At 37.9% G+C, this 11,357-nt stretch overlaps 1 protein-coding gene across 1 annotated transcript; it reads left to right on the forward strand.

The window, feature by feature from the left end:
* The first annotated feature begins 6,156 nt into the window (after window positions 1–6,156).
* Window positions 6,157–9,502, forward strand: LOC149933369 (uncharacterized). Its single transcript, XM_090156763.1, has 2 exons — window positions 6,157–6,221; window positions 7,197–9,502. Exon 2 carries the CDS (start codon window positions 7,230–7,232, stop codon window positions 9,384–9,386), a length of 2,157 nt encoding a protein of 718 aa, XP_090012889.1. The 5' UTR covers window positions 6,157–6,221; window positions 7,197–7,229; the 3' UTR covers window positions 9,387–9,502.
* The last annotated feature ends 1,855 nt before the right edge of the window (window positions 9,503–11,357 follow it).

The raw sequence follows: 11,357 nt of genomic DNA on the forward strand, positions 1-11,357 counted from the left end.
AATAACCAGCCAGAGAGTATTTCCTAGCCAGAATTTTATTTTAGGGTTCCAGGAAAAAGTACGGTTCCAAAAGATAACAGAACTGGTAAGTAGGTACCAAAACTGTTACAAACTGCTACCCCACTTCCGTCACCATGAAATAAAGTAAACGGGAACGAATGTGATTGCGTTAAAACATTTCTTAGTCGAACATTAAACACACTTCAATTTAGCTACTTTGAGCTCACACACAGTTTGCTTATCAGCAACGAGTTCTTTTTATTAGATAAACATTCGTAAAAAATAATGTAATGGTGCTAAGAAGAGTTCCATCTACCGGGATATGTTAGTATTACTTCATTGGCAACCCCGTTTTAAAAAAAAATACAACTCAGGACTAACGATTAGATTGGAAACGTTTATATTTTCTACGTAAATTAACATGACGATTTTTCCGCGCGAACTTGAGTGCAATATCGTAAGTTTTGAGATATAATATTTTTATCTGTGGGTGCTCTTATTTGAAAATTGCGCCGTTAAAAAACGGAAGATGACTAAGGCCATCTATGGATCGGATAATGAAGCTACTCAGATGTTTATTGATGTTAAATATTCGAGTATAATTTATGTTATTTCTGAATGTGCATCCCCCATTTCCCTCCCCCACGGGAAATAGACTTGAAGCCCTGGGTAAAAAATATTACTATTTGTAAGTCTACCCGGTATGAAGAGTTTCGTGGTCAAACAATACGTTTCTCTAAAATTTACACTTTCATACTTCTTGTCCCTCTTGTAGGTAGCAGGAATCCATACCTCTAGTGCTCGGCATTCGATTAATTTTTATCCATGAATAAAATAAGCTCGGCGATATTTAAATAATATTTATTAATTTAATAATTAAATTAATACCACTTTTATTCAAATAAATGCTTGGTTGCGTAAAAAAACATAATTAAATAAGTTAAAATGATATTCTTTTTACCAACGTTTTTTAAATAAATCGGAAAATTTGTGGATAATGAATAAACAATTCCGAGCACTACATACCTCTTCTTGGAATGCTTATCGCGGCAGATTTTCGTCTCGATGTGGCTGACGGGTTTTTTGACGTCACTATATTAACTTAACCAACAACAACGTGAGAGGGCCGGGAGTAGTGGCTCACTCCTGTAATCCCAGGCGTCCGGGAGGCAGAGTTTGTGGATGGCCGTGTGAGGACGACTACCAATCCCCCAACGGGTGGTCGGGATACTTCCGCCACGGGTGTCCCCACCCCTATCCCCACGTATCCCCCCGTTGGCGTGGCCGTTACACATATCTCACCCTGATTAATCAGTTATTGTGTGAGTGCTGGTGTCTAAGGCCTCGGGTCGACACCGATGTGTATCTCAAAAAAAAAAAAGCGCGCGCAGAGGGGATTTTATATCTCGTCAGACCTTGGAGGAATAAAACAAGTATACTTGTTTTATTCCTCCAAGGTCAGACGGTCAGAGTGATCTTAGCATATGCGATACGGCAGGATAAGCATTCCAAGTATGGATTCCTGTAGGTAGTTATTATAAATTTCCGCTTATAGGGGGATTTTTACATTGATGACGTTTAGTCGATTTAAAAATTAAAAGTCGTACGTCTGGAAATTTACAACATAAGTAACATTGTAAGTATGACACTTGTAGTCTTCCTCGTGCATATTTTCGTACTTCATCCTTTCTTCACCAAAGATAAATCAGTAGCAACTAACACTTCGTGATTTGATTTTTTCTATTGGTCATCCAAAAGGAGTCAGATATCAAATTCTGCCACTCTTATAGTACTCCAAAATTTTATTCTGTTCCGTAAATACGCGTTAAGCCTACAAATGGAGGTATTCAAAATCGTGCGACTGTCAACAGTAGGGTTCTGACCCAATGGTTAAAAAAGGCTTTTAAAAGTTTTAAAAAATCATGTATAGGGCAAATACATTTAAATAATTTTTTCCAGTCATTTTTATGGTGGTAATAGCATTTTTTATTTATAACCTCTAAAATCTTTTTACAATTAATTAGGTTGATAGTTTTTATAGATACGTAGAACAAGAACGACTCCTCACTTGTAAAATTAAGATTGGTAGCTTTAGCGATACATGAGCTTCAAATATAGCGGCCATTTTCCAAGATGGCGCACGATATCACTCGAATGAGGTCGAGTCACCAATTTGTTTCACTTAAGCCTGGTTTTCACTTGGCGGAAAATCACCGACAGAAAGTTTGACGTCGGCGATATGGTTTTCGACGTTTCGCTCACTGTCGGCGTTTTAGCATTTTCACTTGGCGTTTTTTTAGGGCGGAAATAAAGCGATTTTTTTCTGGCAGCGAGTTCGTCGGTTTTCGTCTGATAGTGGAGATTTAAGCCTAGGCCTAAAAATGGATGATTTATCTGATCATAATAGTGAACTATTGATTAAAGCTCATGTAAGCATTTTAAATTTAATGTTATTTTACATGATCTATCGTGTTCAAAGAAATATGAGTTATGAAAGATCGGTTTGGGTGAAAGAAACATGCTGGAAAAGAATGCAACAAGGGTATCAAGAAAAAAAAACACGTTCTAAAACACAGAAAAGCACGTGGCCGAGTTCCGGATGCAAGAAGCAGGAAATTAACCATCCCCCCTGACGTCACAGTCACCTTTCGAAAATAGTTTTTGATTGGTTGAAAAAGAGCGAAATCGCCCAACTGAGCGAAAAAAATAGAAATGAAAATCGCCACACAAAACCGAAAACCGACGGAATTTCCGCCCGGCGTCGACGGAAATTTTCCGCCCATTTTTCGTCGACGGGCCGGGAGTAGTGGCTCACTCCTGTAATCCCAGGCGTCCGGGAGGCAGAGTTTGTGGATGGCCGTGTGAGGACGACCACCAATCCCCCAACGGGTGGTCGGCATACTTCCGCCACGGGTGTCCCCGCCCCTGTCCCCCAGTTACCCCCCCGGTGGCGTGGCCGTTACACATATCTCGCCCTGATTAATCAGTTATTGAGTGCTGGTGTCTAAGGCCTTGGGTCGAAACCGATGTGTGGATGTCAAAAAAAAATAAAAATCCGTCGACGCCGGGCTTTTTCGCCCAAAAACCGCCAAGTGAAAACCAGGCTTAATCCTAATAGTACTTAATATTTCAAAACAGATACTGAAGGGATGTCGATAGCTAACGGTGATTACCTACCTTCCGCAGAGAGAATTTAGATAGGGAGAAGAAAGATGGGTTCAGAATGTAGCTCACAATACCACGTGATCAAAAAAACTGGCCAGGTTGATTTCCGGTTTCACGATTTTGTAACCGCCCCGAGAGGCGGGGTCATTATTTGAAATTTGGCTGGAAAACGTATTTGCAACGAATAAATTATGTCGTTTCTCTTGAGAGGTAAATATTTATCAACTATTTACACTGGAATATTAAAACTTCACTATAAAGTATGTTTAAAATATTTTTCGTTCAAAAAACTTTTTCGGTTAAAATAAAAAAACTTGGTTCGGAAACGAACAACCAATGACTGCCAAGAGAGATAAATTCTCTCTGCTGCCAATGAAAATAGAGAAATAAATTTGTTTTTAAGGTATTGTCACGTGACCGGAAGAAGACCTGGCCAGAAATTCGAGCAACGGCCGCTCGTAGGAGCGACATTATGGTTTGTACTAATAAAGGCTAGCCTTCTTCTCCCTATCTAAATTCTCTCTGCCTTCCGTCATCTTGGATTAAAAATGGCGTAGGACAAATGCGATGTATGAGTTAAGTCTAATGGTCAAGTCTCAGCCCTTGCAATATATGAAGCCGGGCCGCAATTTTTAAGTTTAAACCCCACCATTTTAGGAACAATGAGAGGATGGATTTTCTGGTTATTTGAATGGTGGTTTCAGACTATTTTTATATTCACATTCCAAAAGAAATAAGTTCTATTACAATTGGTTATAGGTCAAACCCTAAATTGGCTGAACCACATGGCCTAAGGTGGTGCCTTGGTTAATAGCCTAGATGAATCTTATTAGCTGATTTTATTATTAGTAGACAGGGTTGGCTGGTTTGAACCACACTGGCTTAAGCCATGGTTTAAATCAATGCTTTTTTCGAGGGGCTAAATCTGTACACCGGATTACGCTTAGATTACCGCTGCCAAAGGCAGGGACTTCAAAGATTACGCGTAATCCCATTAGTACAGTCAAAGGTACGGCTCTGTACACCGATTACGCGGAGTGATCAGCCCCTCGGCTTTTTTTAATATTTTTTTTAATTAAAGGAAAAGTACAGGTTGGGTAAAACTTGGGTCTATTTCAAAGATCATGTTTAAATAAACTCAAAAATATCAGTCGTAAAATCTTTTTTTAATGACGAGAAATTAATTTTTAAACGATCCAAATTTACCCGCCTAGCGATCTGCCATTTTGTTTCGCGGTGACATTTTAGGACTTTAATCACGCGCTGTTCGCGCTATAACAGCGCTCTGTTCCCTGCGCGCGCTTGCTCCGCGTGCAGTCTGCGAAAGGAAGGTGAAAGAAAATGGCAGTTCACTTGGCGGGTAAATTTCGCTCGTTTAAAAATTAATTTCTCGTCATTAAAAAAAATATTTTACGACTGATATTTTTGAGTGTATTTAAACATGACCTTTGAAATAGACCCAAGTTTTACCCAACCTGGACTTTTCCTTTAACTAAATATTATTCCAAAATGTTTGTACATTTTCTTACCGAAATGATTATATTTCTAAAACATTTACAATGTGACCACATTTCCTATATTTTCAATAGCTTCCTTTCGGTTTTCTCATGTAGTTTATAACCCGAAAACATTCCGTCGTCGTGTACCCTTCTTCATCCTATATTTAACTTTTTTTCAGTGGCGTCGCTAGGGTGTTTTAGGCTTGAGCCACCTGTAAAATTTCTGAAGCGCCACCTAAAATTTCCGAAAAGCGCCTCCTAAAATTCCTAATTTTTCCAATTCACTCGTTGAAAAGTTTCTTCAAACTTAAAAATGGGCATCAAAAATTTTATTTTTCCTAGTCGGCCTCAAAATTTCGACTTTACAAACCTTTTCGGGAGTTCCCCCTTCCCCATACCACTCACTAGGACGCCCCTGACCAGTGATTATGGCTTAAGCGTCACCAGTTTTGAAATCCTGGTTACGCCACTGCTTTTTTATCTACTGTTTTTCGGAAAGAATACTTATTTTTGCTTATGGTTTTTCCTATATTATCCTTTAATTCGCTGGAAAATTTCTTAATTTTTCAATAAAATTTTCGTGTCATTTTCTTGATCCCCCTGCATTTATACATAATCAAAAATGAACCTAAAACTTCGTTCCGGAGCGACTTTTAATATTCGGAACCAAAACTCAAACTTTTTTCTGATCTAGGCATATTTTTTATTACTCGTATTTATTTTTAGTTGATTGGTAATAAATACGCACGGTTAAAACAAAGCGAAAAATATATTAAAAGTTTAAAAAAGCAGTCTTTAAAAAAACCTGGTCCCAACCAAAAAAACCTGGTTTAAACCAACAATATACGGTTTTTTGGGTTGCTATTGACAAATCTGTTTTTTTTTTTCAACTCTGTTAGTAGATATAATTGAAACTTTTACTCCATTTTCGGAAATAACGCTTTCTGTGATATGAGCCCTTGAACGAAATACGCCCCACCCCCCCCGTGAAAAATGTAATCTTATTCAAGACCACAACAGTACTGCGGTCTGGCTTTCAAGCGCTGAATTTATCGAGAATATGTCGTAACGGTTCAGAGTTGCCCCCAACAATGTTTTCCCTCGTGTTTTCCACCGTTACCACGGTATTGAATTTAAATTCGCTGTAAAACAAGGGTTCAGTAGCCGAACGGCGTTTTTTTCACAAAAATTATAGACGTAACTAAAAGTAGAAAACGCCGGATTGCTTTCCAGCCTTTTTTTTTCGCGTTATATGGTTTCCGCATGCTGGCAGCCTTGCAGGCTATCAACGGTTCGTCCTTTGTACTCAGAATTATCTAGATGCTGCTTTGTCATTTTAAAACTACTCGGGACACCATGTGTCTACATGTCGGTGTCTTTAACAGTTAATGTGAGTCGCGTTTAACTTTAACTTAGCCCAAAACATAAAATCAGTTCTCAGAGTTAATTTTATTTAAGATTAATAAAGCGCAATACAGGTGACGCCGTCAAAAAGTATCGGCAAAAGAGTTTGACACAGTGCCCGAAACCCTTTGTCATTGCTGTCGTACGCATCAGGTAAAAAAGAATTTAATACAAGATTATTAGTTTTACCATGGGCCAAATAATTTATTTATCATTATTTGGCCCATGGTTTTACCATACGTATGATACTTCCTATTCACCCGATGCAGATTTTTTAATGATAGTCTGTTTCGACAATGACAACGAAAACCATTAAGTACTAGCATATGTAACATAATCACTCATAAGTATGCCATAAAAGCAATTTCGATAATGAAACCTTGTTCACGTGATATGACATAAATTACGTCACTACATCTCCGTGACGAAATATGCGTCATCAACTTTACTAATGGGAAACGGAAATTAGTGAGAATTCCTCGCGCGTTTCTGGTTTTGCCCATGTCAAGTTTAGCTCGTGCCTCGCGATCACATGATTTCATTTCCCTGGTAACCTTTTCAATAGCGCAAGGATTATAAGCATTTTTGCATTTTTGGGTCCGCTTAATGTAGGTTCCGCGTGATCAAGGTCTCATTGAATTTTTTTCAATGGAAATATTATACAGAGGCATACTTATGAGTAATTATGTTACATATGGTACTAGTATTAGGAAAATCGCCGACAGTCCGCCGGCAGCCTTTTCAACGGGCCAGCCAAGGCCTATTGAAAATTGAAATGGTTTCTCAAGTGTAGAGGACGTTTACTTTTGGAAAATAATGATGAGTGATTGAATCTGAAGATAAAAATAACTACTATAAACACTGGCTCTATTTCAGAAGTTAGTTATTTGTGAATTTCAAACCTAAACGCGTGTACGCTCGTATCGCCATCAAACTAACCAACTATTTTGCGAACGGAAAGAGTGGGAAGCAACTAGTTCGGAAACTTCCTATTTCGTAATCGTAATCACTCCACGACAGACTATCATTGACCGATTTCGTTTATTATGTTACTTATGGTTTTACTCAAAATGCCCTAGTTTTATAATTAAAAATCATAACATTAATTTCAGTTATTAAATAATACAGAAAAAAGCGTGGTATACGTTTCAAAAATCAAAAATGATGGCTTCCGGTGGCTGGTACTGTCTAAAACCAATCAGAAGGGTGCTGAACGCCGAGATATTTTTGTTGAATGCGGCAAGAAATGAACCGTTCATCGTCGGAAACGGGCTGGGATCGGATTTCTCCGTAAGAAACTCGGATATTTGCAGGCGTCAAGCTCAACTTAGGAAAACGCTAGAAGGTTGGTGTCTTAAAGATGTCTCCGATTATCGTTATTCTACCCGTATTAATTGGGAGGAGATTGATAAAAATACCGAGATTTGTATTAAGGAAGGAGACGTAATATCGTTTCTGAATATTAACGGACAATATCAATATTACTATTTGTATTCAAAGTACAACTTAACGGAATCGTTTAAAATAGGCGAGCTAACTATGGACGGTGTTTCGGTGGAAGGATTGTCTCGATTAACACTACATAGCGTGGTTAGAGCTTTGAAAGAAAACATTGAGTACTTGGGACAAGCTTTAAACGCAAAAAATAAGGAGATCAAAAGTCTTAAAAGTCACCACCGGGCCGAACTGGTTAAATTACGCGAGGAGCATTGGAAAAATAATAACGTTATCTCTTTAAAATTGCAATCGCAAACGCGTTTAAACGAAGGCTTAGTAAATGAAAACCGTAAATTATCTTCGACGCTAAATGAAAAAGCAATCAAAATGAAAATCCTACTAGAAAATTCGGCCAAGAGGAATAATATAATTGAAAACTACGAGAAAAGTTTGAGCGAGAAAGAAGAATCAATTGCCAATTTAACGAAACTAGTTAAAGAGTCCAAGCGAGAAAACGGTAAATTGCTTACATCTATAGACCTAAATAAACAAGTTGAGAAACAATTACGAACGCAGCTTGAGGGCGAGAGAATGTTCAATGTTGCGCAATTACAAAAGGAGCAGGAAGTACAAATATCTTTGAGGTGCCAACTCGTCGAAGAGAAGAGAGCGAAAGAAGCCTTAAAAACGGAAAACGAAAATGTAATTAAATCAGCGAAACAAAATTGGAAAGTTTACGAAAGTCGACACCTCGACGATCAAAGGGTTATTAGCGAAAGAGCCCGAGCGATCGAAGACTTGCAGCGCCAGTTTAAGGAAGTTGAAAATGCACTTTTCGATTCCCAATCTCTTACCGCGAAACTGAAGGAAGGCAATGATAAAATGAAGACAACGATTGACTTGAACGATCGGACAGAGAAACGACTGAGGCAAAATCTAGAAATCGAAATAAAGAAGAGAAATGAAGAGCAATTAAAGTTTCAATCTTTGGAGAAAGTAGCGAGCGACAACCACAACCGAGCCACAACCGCGGAAAAAGAAATCGAGAGTTTAAGAAAAATAAAAACTGAACCACATTTAACGGAAAAGCATTTTGAGGAACAAATAAAAGCCAAAGATGCGGAATTAAACAAATTTCAACAACAAGTTGTATTACTAAGAAACCAAGCGTCGCGATTCAAAGATATTTCAGACCAAGCGGAGGTTTCAAATCTAAAATCTGTAGTTCAAGAACAAGAAAAGGAAATTGAAGATTTAAAAGGATTAATCGTTCAACAACAGACAACGTTGGAAGAAGCCATCGCGAATTATAATAAAATGGTTGCTGAAAAAGAGCAACTTAAGAAACGGAACGAAGAGGAAATTAGGAAGTTAAATATGTCATTGCGGGAAAGCGAATTGAAATCTAAAATATCTGTTGAGAAGGTTTTGGAAAGTACGCGAGCCCAGGCTGAAGGGCACATTCCCGAGTCGCACCGACTGCTCCAACTCGAGAAAGAAAATAAGCAGCTTGGTAAAATGAAAAATGCATTGAAGAAAGGAATTCTGCAACTGCAATTGATATCGGACGAGAAAGAAGAACACGCTACGAAACAACTTGAAATAAAAGCGCGAGAAATTAACGAAATTCAACAAGCCCTCGCTAAAAACGAAACGTTTTACAGAGAAATTAAGAGTAATTTAAGGTGTCCCATTTGCACGGAGGTTTTCGACCAGGCTGTGGCTTTGAGTTGCTCTCATTCGTTTTGCGAGCGCTGCATCAACGCTTGGCGAAGAGCCAAGAACGAATGTCCCACGTGCAGGTGTGTCGTTGAACAACAGTTAGACGTGTTAGTTCTCAACCAAATAGTGGATATAGTTGTACCATTTACTTTTATTTAATTACAAATTTTGAACGAATGCAATTCTAAATTCTATCAGATTCAAGGAGAAGAGATTTCTTAACCATAACATTGAAACCACCGCTGACTGTGACTGCATTGTTCTACAAAGTAACTTTTACATAATCGCTTTTTTTTGGCAGTTCGAAGAATCTTACTTTTGATATTAACAAATGTGTCGTGTTAAGTACTTACAAAAAGTGTGATCTTACTTGTTAGTGTAAATAACATTTGTTCATTACCCCACTTCAATTTGTACCGAATTTTTCACGCACAGGGCTTTTGTACAAGATGTCACAACCTTTATCTTATTATGTTCAATAATACCTTAAGATAGGTAACCGATTTTTTCAAAGTAAATAAAAGTTTTGAACTTCTTTTACTTGATTGGCGTGAATAAAATCCAATTTTAAAGTAGGCATCTAAAATAATGTTCATTCATTAGTTTAGGCATAAGTTACAAATAAGCAGTACAGAATTTGCCTTCATAAATATTAATGACTTGTGTGGTACTCGGTTGAAATTTTACTCTGCTTTTAACTTTAGAAGCTGGTTTTCGTTCTGTATTTGCCCTGTTTCGAGAGCAATTAAAATGAGGTTTGCCAAATGCATTTAAACAATTAAATCAGTCCTGAATACGGGGTTACAGAATCGTATTTGTACGAGTTCCCTTCCGCCTAAGATTTTATTGTAGTTTTAAGTACATTTTTCTTGATTCATCAGGGTTCGTATGGAACCTGGGTATCCTGGAGAAGTCAGGGATTTTAAAATTGGGGAAAAAGTCATAGGATTTAAATAATCTCGTAAAAAGTCAGGGATTTCATTAATCAATAAACTCTGCATCGCAGAGAAAAATTAGGTATCTTCTCTTGGGCGTTCATGTCTGGCACCTTTTCCCGAACCTTTTCCCGAGAGAGGAGAGAGACACTCTCAGTATATTGTTATAAAATATAATTCAGTTTGTGATATTTAGAAAAAAATGTTTAACTTTGTACTATAAAATCATGAGAATTACCAGTAATATTACCAAAAAGGTCAGGGATATTGCCAAACAACGGTCAGGGATAACCTGGATAAGTTAGAGATTTGAAATCCGAAAATATCGTAAGAACCCTGTACATCCTTTCTTCACCAAAGATAAATCAGTAAAACGACTAGCCACTCGGTAACACGGAAGATTAACGCTCTTCGTGATTTGAATTTTTCTATTGGTCATGCAAAAGGTGTCAGAGTTCAAATTCTGCCAATCATATAGTACTCCAAAAAATTTAGTCTGTTGTGTAACCATAGTGTTGCCTACTATCATATGTAACATAATTACTCATAAGTATGCCATTGTACCTTTATTCCATTCAAAATCTTTACTAACTGTTTGTTTCACCACAAACCAGTAAAAAGGTGGACTACGTTAGATTTTAACCTTTTTATTCATCCTATTAATTTTGGGAGTCACACTATTGGCTACTAATATATGAATTTAAGCCAATGGAAAACCTCTAAATTGAGAAGGAATTTTTGGTGTCGGAATTTTAGTCAGCCCAATCACCCAATGTAGTTTTACTGGAATTTATAAACTCGCTCGGTTTGTGCGGATGAAGTTAAATAATGAGTAGTTTAGTAAAATAAAAGGTTGCGGAAAATGACCAGTAAGTGATCGCTTTCCGAAAATAGACCCATAACAAAAGAGGGGCCGCAGACGAGGCTTAAGTGAGACCTCTGGACGGAACATCCTGTTTGTGACGTTTTGAACCACGTGACCGCCATTGAAATATACAGACCGAAGTAAGGAAACGGATGTTCCGTCCAAATGCTGAGTTTCCAGGTAAAAATGTTCATTTTCGGCCCCCCAACTTTCAGCATGGGTCTATGGAACAAGTCGTCGAAGTGGGATATTCCACCAGCGTTATTAAAACCCATATCAAGCCTAGAAGAGTTAGGCCTAGGCTCAAAATCTTGTAGATGCCCCGGAGAA

The sequence above is a fragment of the Leiobunum rupestre genome, chromosome 8, assembly GCF_980474605.1.
Source record: "Leiobunum rupestre chromosome 8, qqLeiRupe1.1.hap1, whole genome shotgun sequence".
Lineage (NCBI taxonomy): Eukaryota > Metazoa > Arthropoda > Arachnida > Opiliones > Sclerosomatidae > Leiobunum > Leiobunum rupestre.

Excerpts from the sequence above, each read along its gene's own strand:
- LOC149933369 (XM_090156763.1), top strand. The coding sequence starts at position 7,230 with ATGATGGCTTCCGGTGGCTGGTACTGTCTAAAACCAATCAGAAGGGTG.